Source organism: Ranitomeya imitator, chromosome 2, assembly GCF_032444005.1.
Source record: "Ranitomeya imitator isolate aRanImi1 chromosome 2, aRanImi1.pri, whole genome shotgun sequence".
Classification (NCBI taxonomy): Eukaryota; Metazoa; Chordata; class Amphibia; order Anura; family Dendrobatidae; genus Ranitomeya; species Ranitomeya imitator.
This window is the reverse complement of record NC_091283.1, coordinates 252,335,909-252,350,228: the sequence shown is the minus strand read 5'-3', so window position 1 is coordinate 252,350,228 and position 14,320 is coordinate 252,335,909. Positions and strand designations below refer to the sequence as shown.

Below are 14,320 nucleotides of genomic sequence, written 5' to 3'. Positions count from 1 at the left end.
AATGGGGAATCTCCACATACCTCCACCTGCAGAGCCGCACTCCACATATATGGCTGCTCTGTGCGCACAGGACCTGTGATGAGGTCACAGGGGGGAGGAGTCAGGGGTCACGTGATCCGCAGTGAAGACGCTACATGGAGACTTCTCCTCAGTCAGTGACATTTCCGCCATTATTCGCCCTCACTACTGGCACAATTACCTCGCGCCGCCTTTTCTACACAATGTTCTGTGTGGAATGTAACGTGTGATTTCTCTGGAGACAAATAGACCCCACACATGAGGGAATTATTACCGGTTACCGGACGTCTAGTATATGGCGGCATATGATTGTGCTATCGCCTCCACACCAGGAGCTAAAATGCCGAAATCTCGCTTATTTACCCCCTTCCAGTGTCCGGCTAAGGGCTTGTTTCCATTTGCGAGAAACACATCCGTGTCTCGCATGTGAAAACCAAGCTCTGGCGCCGGCACTTCGGAGCGGAGCGTGCAGCTCCATGTGTTGCTATGCAGCCGCATGCTCCGCTCTGGAGTGCCGGCGCCAGAGCTTCGTTTCCACATGCAAGACACGGACGTGTATCTCGCAAGTGGAAAAGAGCCCTAAGGGTCATATACGGCCATGCTCCTCTCCAGTCGCTGTGGGGGTTTGTTAATAGGATGGAGGGCGGCGTCCATGCTTGGACTTCAGAGAGAGTAATAAAATCACAGTTCACCTTCCCGATCCTTTACCCCTAAGGCCGGCCTCACACTAGCGAGTATTACGGACGTAAGAGAGGTGCTAAAAATACGGATTGCATACGGTACAATGATTCTCTATGCCCCTGCTCCTATCTGCTGTATTTTACTGATCCGTATTATACGGTCTTGTATGGCCGTAGAAAATTGCAGCATGCTGCGTTTGTCACCGTATTGCACAAAAAATACGCCAATGAAAGTCTATGGGGGCGAGAAAAATACGGATTACACACGGACCAACAGTGTGACTTGTGAGAAATACTCAGCGGTGTTCTAGCGAAAAGCCGGCAATTCAGTGCGGTGTACAGTAAAATCACACTGACAGCTTACAATAGAATAGGTAGAATAAATGTGGACACATAATATAGGGGTATATATATATATATATCAGTGAGCGCTGCTAGATAGCAGAAAAGCCGGTAATTCAATTGCCGTCTTTTCCTATCTCCTTCTGAAACTCGACATGATATGAGACATACAGTAAATCATCTCATATCCCTTCTTTTATTACATATTTCTCTTTAGTAATGGAAAAAGTGTCTATATGTAAAATTTGGGCGTTCTAGCTATTCAAATAAAGGTTTAAATCGCTGAAAAAATTGGCGTGGGCTCCCGCACAATTTTCTCCGCCAGAGTGGGAAAGCCAGTGACTGAGGGCAGATATTAATAGCCTGGAGAGGGTCCACAACATCTGCCCCCAGCCACCCCAGAAAAGGCACATCTGGAACATGCACCTATTCTGGCACTTAGCCACTCTCTTCCCACTCCCGTGTAGCAGTGGGATATGGGGTAATGAAGGGTAGGGTTGAGCGACTTTTGTTTTTTTAGGGTCAGGTCGGGTTTCACGAAACCCGACTTTCTCAAAAGTCGGGTCGAGTGAAAACGGCCGATCCTATTAAAAAGTCGGGGTCGGCCAAAACACGAAACCCAATGCAGTGCAATGGGATACTAATGGTTCCCAGGGTCTGAAGGAGAGGAAACTCTCCTTCAGACCCTGGGATCCATATTTATGTGTAAAATAAAGAATAAAAAAAAAAAATAGGGTTATACTCACCCTCGGACGCGCCCTGGTACTAACCGGCAGCCTTCCTTCCTAAGAATGAGCGCGTGAAGGACCTTCGATGATGTCGCGGCTTGTGATTGGTCGCGTGACCGCTCATGTGACCGCTCATGCGACCAATCACAAGCCGCGACGTCATCGAAGGTCCTTCACGCGCTCATTCTTAGGAATGGAAGCTGCCGGTTACAGCGGTTAGTACCAGGGCGCGTCCGAGGGTGAGTATATCCCTATTTTTTATTTTTATTCTTTATTTTACACATAAATATGGATTCCGATACCGCAAATATCGGCCGATATCCGATACTTGCGGTATCGGAATGAAACGCGACTTTTGCGCGAAGATCGCCGACCTCATGGCCGACCCCACATAGGCATCGGGTCGGGTTTCATGATACCCGACTTTGCCGAAGGTCGGCGACTTCTGAAAATGGCTGACCCGTTTCGCTCAACCCTAATGAAGAGTTAATTTCACCTTGCTATTGCCAGATTAATAATGGAGAGGCGTCAATTATGACACCTATCCATTATTAATCCATTAGTATGAAATGGTTAAAAAAAACACACTCACATTATTACAAAGTCTTTTAATGAAATAAATACACAGGTTTTTGAAATATTTTTATTATACTGGTAATCCACCTGAAGACCCATGTCACCTGAAACAAATGTAAACAAAACAAACAACAATATTCCATACCGTCCAACGATCAGTCACGTCCCACACTGTAAATCCATCTGAAAGGGTTAACTAATTTTACAAGCAGAAACCTGCTAATGCAGCTGCCCCTGCCTGTAAAACCCTGGTGAATGAATGGAATGTAGGTGAATGACCTGTAGTTACCTTGAGTTGCAGTGATGCGCCCACTGCTGGATGTCCTCATATGAACTCGAGCATGGGAAAATATTCAGAAAAGTTCCCAGGCTCGAGTTCATATGAGGACATCCAGCAGAGGGCGCATCACCGCAACTCAAGGTAACTACAGGTCATTCACCTACATTCCATTCATTCCCTGGGGTTTTACAGGCAGGGGCGGCTGCATTAGCAGGCTTCTGCTTGTAAAATTAGTTAACCCCTTCAGATGGATTAACAGCGTGGGACGTGACTGATCGTCGGAAGGTATGGAATATTGTTGTTTGTTTTTTTACATTTGTTTCAGGTGACAAGGGTCTTCAGGTGGATTACCAGTATAATAAAATATTACAACATGTGTATTTATTTCATTAAAAGACTTTGTAATAATGTGTGTTTTTTTTAACCAATTCATACTAATGGATTAATAATGGATAGGTGTCATAATTGACGCCTCTCCATTATTAATCTGGCTTAATGTCACCTTACAATAGCAAGGTGAAATTAACCCTTCATTACCCCATATCCCACCGCTACACAGGAGTGGGAAGAGAGTGGCCAAGTGCCAGAATAGGCGCATATTCCAGATGTGTCTTTTCTGGGGTGGCTGGGGGCAGATGTTTTTAGCCAGGGGGAGCCAATAACCATGGACCCTCTCCAGGCTATAAATATCTGCCCTCAGTCACTGGCTTTACCACTCTGGCGGAGAAAATTGCGCGGGAGCCCATGCCAATTTTTTCTGCGATTTAACCCTTTATTTGAATAGCTACAGCCACCAAATTTAACATACACACACTTCTTCCATTACTAAAGAAAAATATGTAATAACAGAAGGGATATGAGATGGTTTACTGTATGTAAACCATGTCTCATATCATGTCGGGTTTCAGGAGATAGGAAAAGCCGGCAATTGAATTACCGGGTTTTCTGCTATCTAGCGCTATATGATATATTAATATATATATATATATATATGTGTCTCACTGATATATATATATATATATATATATATATACAGTGTATATATATACAGTATATATGTTTTTACGATTATGTGTGATTATGTGTGACTCACCGCTGTGCTCTGCTTTCACTTTACGGCCGGCAGTCAGTGAGTGCGGGAAGCAGACGGCAAGGGACCTGACGGACACCGGAATGTAAGTATGTAGTATTTGTTTGTTTTTTATGCTGGTAACCAGGGTAAACATCGGGTTACTAAGCGAGGCCCTGCGCTTAGTAACCCGATGTTTACCCTGGTTACCTGGGGACCTCGGCATCGTTGGTCGCTGGAGAACTGTCTGTGTGACAGCTCTCCAGCGACCACACAACGACTTACCAACAATCACGGCCAGGTCGTATCGCTGGTCGTGATCGTTGGTAAATCGTATAGTGTGACGGTACCCTTACACTCACCTGATAGAGCGGCACCTCAGCAACATGTTCAATGCATAAATCAGCTGCTGCAGGACACGGGGCCAAAGACCGAGCAGAATAGCTGATCCGGGTATAATGTGACTGTACCTGCACTGCTGATGAAGACTATCAGATATGGAGATTTCCTTAAAAACGTTTATTCAAATAGGTTTTCACAGTCACACAGGACAAAACCTGATAGCGGATGAACATGTCAAGCTTGGAACGTTTTATATGCAGTTTCTTTTTGAAAAAACAAAAAAGCCAAACAAAGCACGATATGTCAAAGTTCATGAGAAAGTCCATAAAGCAAAGATAAATTATGGTTCATGAAAAAAAACAAAAAAACATTTACATACATTAATTATATTAACCCCTTCATGACCCAGCCTATTTTGACCTTAAAGACCTTGCCATTTTTTGCAATTCTGACCAGTGTCCCTTTATGAGGTAATAACTCGGGAACGCTTCAACGGATCCTAGCGATTCTGAGATTGTTTTCTCGTGACATATTGGGCTTCATGTTAGTGGTAAATTTAGGTCAATAAATTCTGTGTTTATTTGTGATAAAAATGGAAATTTGGCGAAAATTTTGAAAATTTTGCAATTTTCACATTTTGAATTTTTATTCTGTTAAACCAGAGAGTTATGTGACACAAAATAGTTAATAAATAACATTTCCCACATGTCTAATTTACATCAGCACAATTTTGGAGACAAAATTTTTTTTTGCTAGGAAGTTATAAGGGTTAAAATTTGACCAGCGATTTCTCATTTTTACAACGAAATTTACAAAACCGTTTTTTTAGGGACCACCTCACATTTGAAGTCAGTTTGAGGGGTCTATATGGCTGAAAATACCCAAAAGTGACACCATTCTAAAAACTGCACCCCTCAAGGTGCACAAAACCACATTCCAGAAGTTTATTAACCCTTCAGGTGCTTCACAGCAGCAGAAGCAACATGGAAGGAAAAAATGAACATTTAACTTTTTAGTCACAAAAATGATCTTTCAGCAACAATTTTTTTATTTTCCCAATGGTAAAAGGAGAAACTGAACCACGAAAGTTGTTGTCCAATTTGTTCTGAGTACGCTGATACCTCATATGTGGGGGTAAACCACTGTTTGGGCACACGGCAGGGCTTGGAAGGGAAGGAGCGCCATTTGACTTTTTGAATGAAAAATTGGCTGCACTCTTTACCATGTCACATTTGGAGAGCCCCCGTGTGCCTAAAAATTGGAGCTCCCCCACAAGTCACCCCATTTTGGAAACTAGACGCCCCAAGGAACTTATCTAGATGCATAGTGAGCACTTTAAACCCCCAGGTACTTCACAAATTGATCCGTAAAAATGAAAAAGTACTTTTTTTTCACAAAAAAATTCTTTTAGCCTCAATTTTTTCATTTTCACATGGGCAACAGGATAAAATGGATCGTAAAATTTGTTGGGCAATTTCTCCTGAGTACACCGATACCTCACATGTGGGGATAAACCACTGTTTGGGCACATGGTAAGGCTCGGGAGGGAAGGAGCGCCATTTGACTTTTTGAATGAAAAATTATCTCCATCGTTAGCGGACACCATGTCGCGTTTGGAGAGACCCTGTGTGCCTAAACATTGGAGCTCCCCCACAAGTGACCCCATTTTGGAAACTGGACCCCCCAAGGAACTTATCTAGATGCCTAGTGAGCACTTTAAACCCTCAGGTGCTTCACAAATTGATCCGTAAAAATGAAAAAGTACTTTTTTTTCACAAAAAATTTCTTTTTGCCTCAATTTTTTCATTTTCACATGGGCAATAGGATTAAATAGATCCTAAAATTTGTTGGGCAATTTCTCCCGAGTACGCCGATACCTCATATGTGGGGGTAAACCATTGTTTGGGCACACGGCAGGGCTCGGAAAGGGAAGGCGCGCCTTTTGACTTTTTGAATGGAAAATTAGCTCCAATTGTTAGCGGACACCATGTCGCGTTTGGAGAGCCCCTGTGTGCCTATGCATTGGAGCTCCCCCACAAGTGACCCCATTTTGGAAACTAGACCCCCCAAGGAACTTATCTAGATACATACTGAGCACTTTAAACCCCCTGGTGCTTCACAGAAGTTTATAACGCAGAGCCATGAAAATAAAAAATAATTTTTCTTTCCTCAAAAATGATTTTTAGCCTGGAATTTCCTATTTTGCCAATGGTAATAGGAGAAATTTTGTTGTCCAGTTTGTTCTGAGTATGCAGATACCCCATATGTGGGGGTAAACCACTGTTTGGGCGCACGGCAGGGCTCAGAAGGGAAGGCACGCCATTTGGCTTTTTAAATGGAAAATTAATTCCAATCATTAGCGGACACCATGTCGCGTTTGGAGAGCCCCTGTGTGCCTAAACATTGGAGAACCCCCACAAATGACCCCATTTTGGAAACTAGACCCCCAAAGGAACTAATCTAGTCATGTGGTGAGCACTTTGAACCCTCAAGTGCTTCACAGAAGTTTATAACGCAGAGCCATGAAAATAAAAAAAAAAAAATTCTTTTCTCAAAAATGATTTTTTAGCCCGCAATTTTTTATTTTCCCAAGGGTAACAGGAGAAATTTGACCCTAATATTTGTTGTCCAGTTTCTCCTGAGTACGGTGATACCCCATATGTGGGGGGGTAAACTACTGTTTGGGCACACGTCGGGGCTCAGAAGGGAAGTAGTGACTTTTGAAATGCAGACTTTGATGGAATGGTCTGCGGACATCACGTTGCGTTTGCAGAGCCCCTGGTGTGCCTAAACAGTAGAAACCCCCCACAGGTGACCCCATTTTGTAAACTAGACCCCCCAAGGAACTTATCTAGATATGTGGTGAGCACTTTGAACCCCCAAATGCTTCACAGACGTTTACAACGCAGAGCCGTGAAAATAAAAAATCATTTTTCTTTCCTCAAAAATGATGTTTTAGCAAGCAATTTTTTATTTTCTCAAGGGTAACAGGAGAAATTGGACCCCAGTAATTGTTGCACAGTTTGTCCTGAGTATGCTGGTACCCCATATGTGGGGGTAAACCACTGTTTGGGCACACGTCGGAGCTCGGAAGTGAGGGAGCACCATTTGACTTTTTGAATACAAGATTGGCTGGAATCAATGGTGGTGCCATGTTGCGTTTGGAGACCCCCTGATGTGCCTAAACAGTGGAAACCCCTCAATTCTACCTCCAACACACCCCTAACCCTTATCCCAACTGTAGCCGTAACCCTAATCACAACCCTAACCCCAACACACCCCTAACCACAACCCTAACCCCAACACACCCCTAACCCTAACCACAACCCTAATTCCAACCCAACCCTAAGGCTATGTGCCCACATTGCGGATTCGTGTGAGATTTTTCAGCACCATTTTTGAAAAATCCGCGGGTAAAATACACTGCGTTTTACCTGCGGATTTACAGCGGATTGCCAGTGTTTTTTGTGCAGATTTCACCTGCGGATTCCTATTGAGGAACAGGTGTAAAACGCTGCGGAATCCGCACAAAGAATTGACATGCAGCGGAAAATACAACGCAGCGTTTCCGCGTGGTATTTTCCGCACCATGGGCACAGCGGATTTGGTTTTCCATATGCTTACATGGTACTGTAAACCTGATGGAACTCTGCTGCGGATCCGCAGCGGCCAATCCGCTGCGGATCCACAGCCAAATCCGCACCGTGTGCACATAGCCTAATTCTAAAGGTATGTGCACACGCTGCGGAAAACGCTGCGGATCCGCAGCAGTTTCCCATGAGTTTACAGTTCAATGTAAACCTATGGGAAACAAAAATCTCTGTACACATGCTGCGGAAAAACTGCATGGAAACGCAGCGGTTTACATTCCGCAGCATGTCACTTCTTTCTGCGGATTCCGCAGTGGTTTTACAACTGCTCCAATAGTAAACCGCAGTTGTAAAACCGCAGTGAAATGCGCAGAAAAACCGCGGTAAATCCGCGATAAATCCACAGCGGTTTAGCACTGCGGATTTATGAAATCCGCTGCGGAAAAATCCGCAGAGGACCAGAATACGTGTGCACATACCGAAACCCTAAACCTAACCCTAGTTCTAATCCTAACCCTAGCCCTAACCCTAACCCTACCCCTAACCCTACCGCTAACCCTACCCCTAACCCTAACCCTAGTTCTAACTCCAACCTTAGTGGAGGGGAAAAAAAATAAAAAATTCTTTATTTTATTATTGTCCCTACCTATGGGGGTGACAAAGGGGGGGTCATTTACTGTTTTTTTTTTTTATTTTGATCACTGTGAGGTTTTATCACAGTGATCAAAATTCACTCTGGAACGAATCTGCCGGCCGGCAGATTCGGCGGGCGCACTGCGCATGCGCCCGCCATTTTGGAAGATGGCGGCGCCCAGGAAAGAAGACGGACGGACCCCGGGAGGCTAGGTAAGTATAAGGGGGGGGAGATCAGGGCACGGGGGGGCGTCGGAGCACGGGGGGGTGGATCGGAGCATGGGGGGATCGTAACACGGGGGGTGGATCGGAGAACGGGGGGGTTGATCGGAGTGCGGGGGGGTGGATCGCAGTGCGGGGGTGGATCGGAGTGCAGGGGGGTGGGATTGGAGCACGGGGGGTGGGATTGGAGCACGGGGGGAGCGGACAAGAGGACGGGGGAGCGGAGCACAGGACGGAGGGGAGCGGACCACAGATCGGAGGGCTGGGGGGGCGATCGGTGGGGTGGGGTGGGGGCACATTAGTGTTTCCAGCCATGGCCGATGATATTGCAGCATCGGCCATGGCTGGATTGTAATATTTCACCAGTTTACTGCTACATACTTAGGCTCTTAACTGGTTCATGCAGCTTTACATGAACACCCGAGCCTTACACTATGGCTGTTCCGAATAACTAAAGCAATTGTTACCATCCACCTCTCGTGTCTCCCCTTTTCCTCATAGATTGTAGCTTGCGAGCAGCAGGGCCCTCATTCCTCTTGGTATCTGTTTTGAACTGTGATTTCTGTTATGCTGTAATGTCTATTGTCTGTACAAGTCCCCTCTATAATTTGTAAAGCGCTGCGGAATATGTTGGCGCTATATAAATAAAATTATTATTATTATTATTACTGTGGTGGAAGCTGATAGAATGTGTAGTGAATGGGAGTGAGGGAAAATAAGGGAGGTGTTGATGAGGTGAATAATGCGATACAAAGAGCGTCGGCTGATCACTCAGGCTACAGAATGGAGGATCCATTGGAGGAGCACTCAGGATGCCAGAGATAACGAAAAAACTGGGGGAACGAGCTACACTAGTGATGAGCGAGCATACTCGGAAATGGTCGTTACTGGCCCGAGCATCGCTGTACTCGGCGAGCACCGAGCATTTCCGGGTTTGCTCGGTGGGAGTTTGGGTCCCCACCCTGCATGTTTGGCGCTCTTTAGAGAGCCAATAAACATGCAGGGATTGTCTGCCACGCACTGTAATGCCGTAGCCATGTTGGTTGTGGCATTACAGTGATCGGCTGGCCACACAGCATCATCAGGTCTATAAGAGACCTGGCCCCGTCCTGCTCGTCACATTCAGCTCCGGATTCAGACAGTGTAGGGAGAGCTTCTGCCGAGATCGGGTCAGATGTGGGGGGTTTTCAGTTAGTGAGGGTCTACCATCACAGAATCCACAAATCCAGATAAACCAACAGTCCTTCTAAGGACTAACTACGGAGTATATAGATTGCAGTGCTAGGTAGGCAGAGGAGTGTATGTGGCTCTATACATATCAGTACAAGGCCTGCAGGCACTGTATGTGGGTATATAGATATCACTGCATACATCAAGAGGGTCCATTCCATCACTGTCTGCTGCTGCCTATTAGGCCAGTCTCACACGTCCAGATAATTCCGGTACCGGAAAAAATCGGTACCGGAATTATCCGTGTCCGTGTGCCCCTACGTTTCTGTGGCACATCAGTGTGGCACACGTGCTGCACACGTGTGCCGCCCGTGTGCCCACTGGGTACCACACGCATCGTGCTGGGTACCACACATACCAGGATCTGGTGCTGAAGCCGCGATTCATATCTTCCCTGCAGCAGCGTTTGCTGTAGAGAAGATATGAATAATTGTGTTTAAAGTAAAGATCTATCTTTTTTTGCATCTTTCTTTGCATCTTAATCCTGATTATTTTATTCCAGAGCCCTTTTTCTCCATTTGCTTGTTGACACTGCAGACTACAACCAGATCCTTTTCATAGTTCAGCGTAAAAATCCAGCTATTTTACACAGGTTTGCCCGTCCCAGCGATCACATCTGAGAGCGCAGAAAATTCTGCCATTTTTTGTGGTACTGTAACATTTTTTTTGGAGTGTCTTATCCAATTTCTTGACACCATTTTGCTGCCCAAAAATATTTAGCAACAGGGCAGATATCGTAAATTGAGTTTTGTACGCCACACGGATCACATATCACTGCGCTCATGATTGTGCCATTTCAGGGCACCATAGAATTTTTATTTTTGTGCCATTGCAACTTATTGACACAATTTTGCTGGCGAAAAAAAAAATACAGGTCTGGTATTTGAAAGTGGCTCTCTCTGTCACTCGCCTCATCTATCTGTGGGCTACAAATTGTGGCATTTGAGGCCTCCATTGAACTGTTGTTGCTGTGTGTTACACTAGTTATTGACACCAGTTTGCTAAAAAAAAAATATTATTACCTACAGGGCAGATATTGTAAACTGTGGTTTTCCCACACACAGATCACATATAAGTTCGCTCCAAATTCAGCCATTTGTAGTGAACGTGGAAAATATTGTAGTCCATGTAAAATGGACAAGGCGCGTGGCAAGGGATGGGGAAGTGGACGTGATGGTGATGGTGCATGCAGAGGTCGTGGGAAGCTGAAAGTGGCCACAACAAACACCCACATCTGCTGGCTCGACCTTCCTGTCCCAATTACTAGGGGACCGCAGCAGGACAGCAGGATTGAAGCCAGAACAGTGGGAAAAAAAAGGTTGTTGGTTGGATGGTGGATAATAGAAAATAGCAAAAAATGGGAACCTGAAACATCACATTTAATAAGACTATTAAAGTGACTTGAGACAACAACAAAAAGCAAACATATATTTAGCAAAAGCTAACCAGATAGGAAGCTGATTAGAAGTCCAGAGACCACTCGTTAATATAGGCAGACTTCCCTGCTCCCTTAACTTGAAACGGTGACTAAACTGATAGACATTTATAATCAAGCAGAGGAAAGAAACACGGTACATAGATCCAAAAGAATAATACCACCACTGCCAGTAATATTGGAAAAGGAAGGGGGAGTGGAAAAGCCGGTGCCATCCGTGTTAATTTCTGCAGGTGGCATCGTTCCATACGGGCGACTTTATCAGCAGTTATTAGTTCATCGTGCGATTACTAAGCCTGTAGTATTTTTACAGGTTGTTACAACTTGTGCGTTATCTTCACAATAAATATGGGAAACTTTCCTGTGCTGAGATTTCCCCAGACTGACGAAGTATGACCTGCTGCAATAACTTCCATTCACTCTGCCCAGATTCATGTTCAAAAGCCTTGACCCATATGTGACCGCAGCCTTAAAATGCCCATTGGACCTCATGGTTGTCCAGCGCTGAGAACATTTATTTAAGCATGGATGTTTTCAAAATAACCAACAGGAAAAACAAAATATTAAACAAATAAACAAATAAACTCCCCTTCGGTCACCCAGTGGATAGTTTGCAGGCTGCTCTGGAGGTCTGCGCCAGCTTCAGAAGTGATATTCGGGTCATCCAGATATTAACAGGTCAACTGAAGCCTGTGATTGGCTGCCACAGCCCGGTGACTAAAGGAAGATGCTAACCAAGAAGAATCCAATGTGCTCTTCTAGTCATCCATGCCTAAAAAATGTCAGCAAACAACCCCTCTAAAGCGACCTACACTCCCCCATGTTAACTGTAATGATACATTTCTAATATATTGTCACTGTACCGGAAGCCTCCGCTCTGCTGCTGCTCTTTACTTATTTACCATTGGTATATCATTTTCTTCTTGTCCACTGCAGATTCATGTGGGGAAGCTGAGCAAAGTCTGAACCTCGCCCTCCTGCCATTCTCTGCCCTTGGATGGAGAAACCAACATGTTTATCGGCACTGGTGTGTCTCACACCGATGGCATGGCAGAGAAGCCATGGTACCAATTTACCACAGTGATCCCGATAAAAGGGATTGGGGGACCCAATTCATGGGGAACAGCTATTTAGGGGCATGAAGACAATAGGGTACTGATGTCAGACATGAATGGAGCAGCAGGAGAGTAGAGGCCATTAGGTATAATGACTATGCATTAGAATTGTTTAGTTACATGTGCTGAGGAGGAAGAGGAGTGTCACTTTAAAGCAAGTCTGTCAGCACAAAATGAGTGTTGAAACCAATTACAGGTCCCCTTGACGTAGCAAACATTTAAAAGGAGTTTGTCACCCCCAAAATACATTTTAAATGGGCTATACAGTGTTGTAGGGGACCCATAATAGCACTGTGCCTGCTACTAGTAGAGTACCTGAAGGAATAACTTTATGTGCATATGATGGGGCTGCAGTGTACCTCTGGTGTAGCCAAGAATTCCCTGGGCTGTAAGGCCATCTCTTTGGCATACTAGGCGACTCCCATGCTTCTGACTGATCAGCACGCTTCCCAGAGCGAGCACTGTCTGAATGTGACTGGCATGTGTGCATATGATGGGGCTGTATTGTACCCCTGGTGTAGCCAAGAATTCTCTGGGCTGTAAGACCACCTCTTTGGCATATTAGGCGACTTCCATGCTTCTGACTGATCAGCACGCTTCCCAGAGCGATCACTGTCTGAATACGACTGGCATGTGTGCATATGATGGAGGTACAGTGTACCCCTGGTGTAGCCAGGAATTCTCTGGGCTGTAAGGCCACCTCTTTGGCATATTAGGTGACTTCCATGCTTCTGACTGATCAGCACGCTTCCCAGAGCGAGCACTGTTTGAATGCGACTGGCATGTGTGCATATGATGGGGCTGCAGTGTACCCCTGGTGTAGCCAAGAATTCTCTGGGCTGTAAGGCCACCTCTTTGGCATATTAGGCGACTTCCATGCTTCTGACTGATCAGCACGCTTCCCAGAGCGAGCACTGTCTGAATGCGACTGGCATGTGTGCATATGTGCCTGCTGCCAGCTGTACCCGCACACAGTGGCCGGGCACGGTTTCCATCCTGGTTACACTACTACAGTGTGGTGAGCGGCTTCAGAGGAGAGAGAGTTTTGTCACTACCTTTCCCTAAGGCCACTTTCACGCATGCATTACTTAGGCCACAAATCCATTTTGGACATTAATTTCTTTTATCTGGTCCATAAAAGGTAATAGATAAACAGAATGTCAGAACACAAATGTGCATGAAGCCTTATTCTGCTACGTTTGCCTTACAGGGAACCTGTCATCTGATTCATACTGAGCAAATCGTGGGCAACATGAATCAGAGTCAGGAATATATTGCTCTGAAATCCGCCATTATTTCAGAGAAAAGTTGCTTGTAAGATCCTGCTGGGGATCATAGCCGGAGACCAGACTAGTCCAGCGGTGATTGACAGGTCTCCCCCATATACACAAGGTTTCCCGGCCAGATTGTTAAAGCTTATTTCTCTTTGAAACGCTCAATTGCGCAGCCAGGCTCTGATTCATGCTACCCACAATTTCCCATTTATACACTATGCAGCAGAGCAGTGTCAACGCACAGTTCGTGCTCCTTTAGAAGCACCTTTTAAATGCTGCTCGGCTAGATCGGTGCACTGTAACCAATCAGTATACATTGCTTTCCATGCCTGCTCTCTACTCTTGTACTCAGACAAGGAAATTCTCATATAGAAACTATTGGAATATAGTGTACCGATCTCTTCTAAAGTAACATGTCTGGAGGCTAATTCCATAAAACAGTTTAGTTACTCTTTAAGGCTACGTTCACATTTGCGTTGTGCGTGCTTGCGTCGGGCGACGCAGCAGCGACGCATGCGTCATGCGCCCCTATATTTAACATGGGGGACGCATGGACATGCGTTGTGCTGCGTTGTGCGACGCATGCGTTTTTTTTGCCGCAAGCGTCGGGCGCAGAAAACGCAACAAGTTGCATTTTTCTTGCGTCCAAATTTTGGCAAAAAACGACGCATGCGTCGCAAAATGCAGCGTTTTTGCATGCGTTTTGATGCGTTTTTATTTGCGTTGTGCGTTGCGTCGCCGGCGCACAACGCAAATGTGAACGTAGCCTTAGCTTTACTTAGAGGA

General features: G+C 45.3%; 1 protein-coding gene across 3 annotated transcripts in view; it reads right to left on the bottom strand.

Annotated features, from left to right (window-relative positions):
• LOC138662942 (oocyte zinc finger protein XlCOF29-like) overlaps positions 1 to 52 on the bottom strand; it is an 87,419-nt gene extending 87,367 nt beyond the window's left edge. For all 3 annotated transcript variants that reach the window (XM_069748955.1, XM_069748953.1, XM_069748954.1), the window contains exon 1: positions 21 to 52. In XM_069748955.1, the coding sequence (XP_069605056.1) occupies positions 21 to 47 (27 nt within the window). In that variant the 5' untranslated portion in view covers positions 48 to 52. The remainder of the gene's footprint in view (positions 1 to 20) is intronic.
• Positions 53 to 14,320: the final 14,268 nt, after the last annotated feature.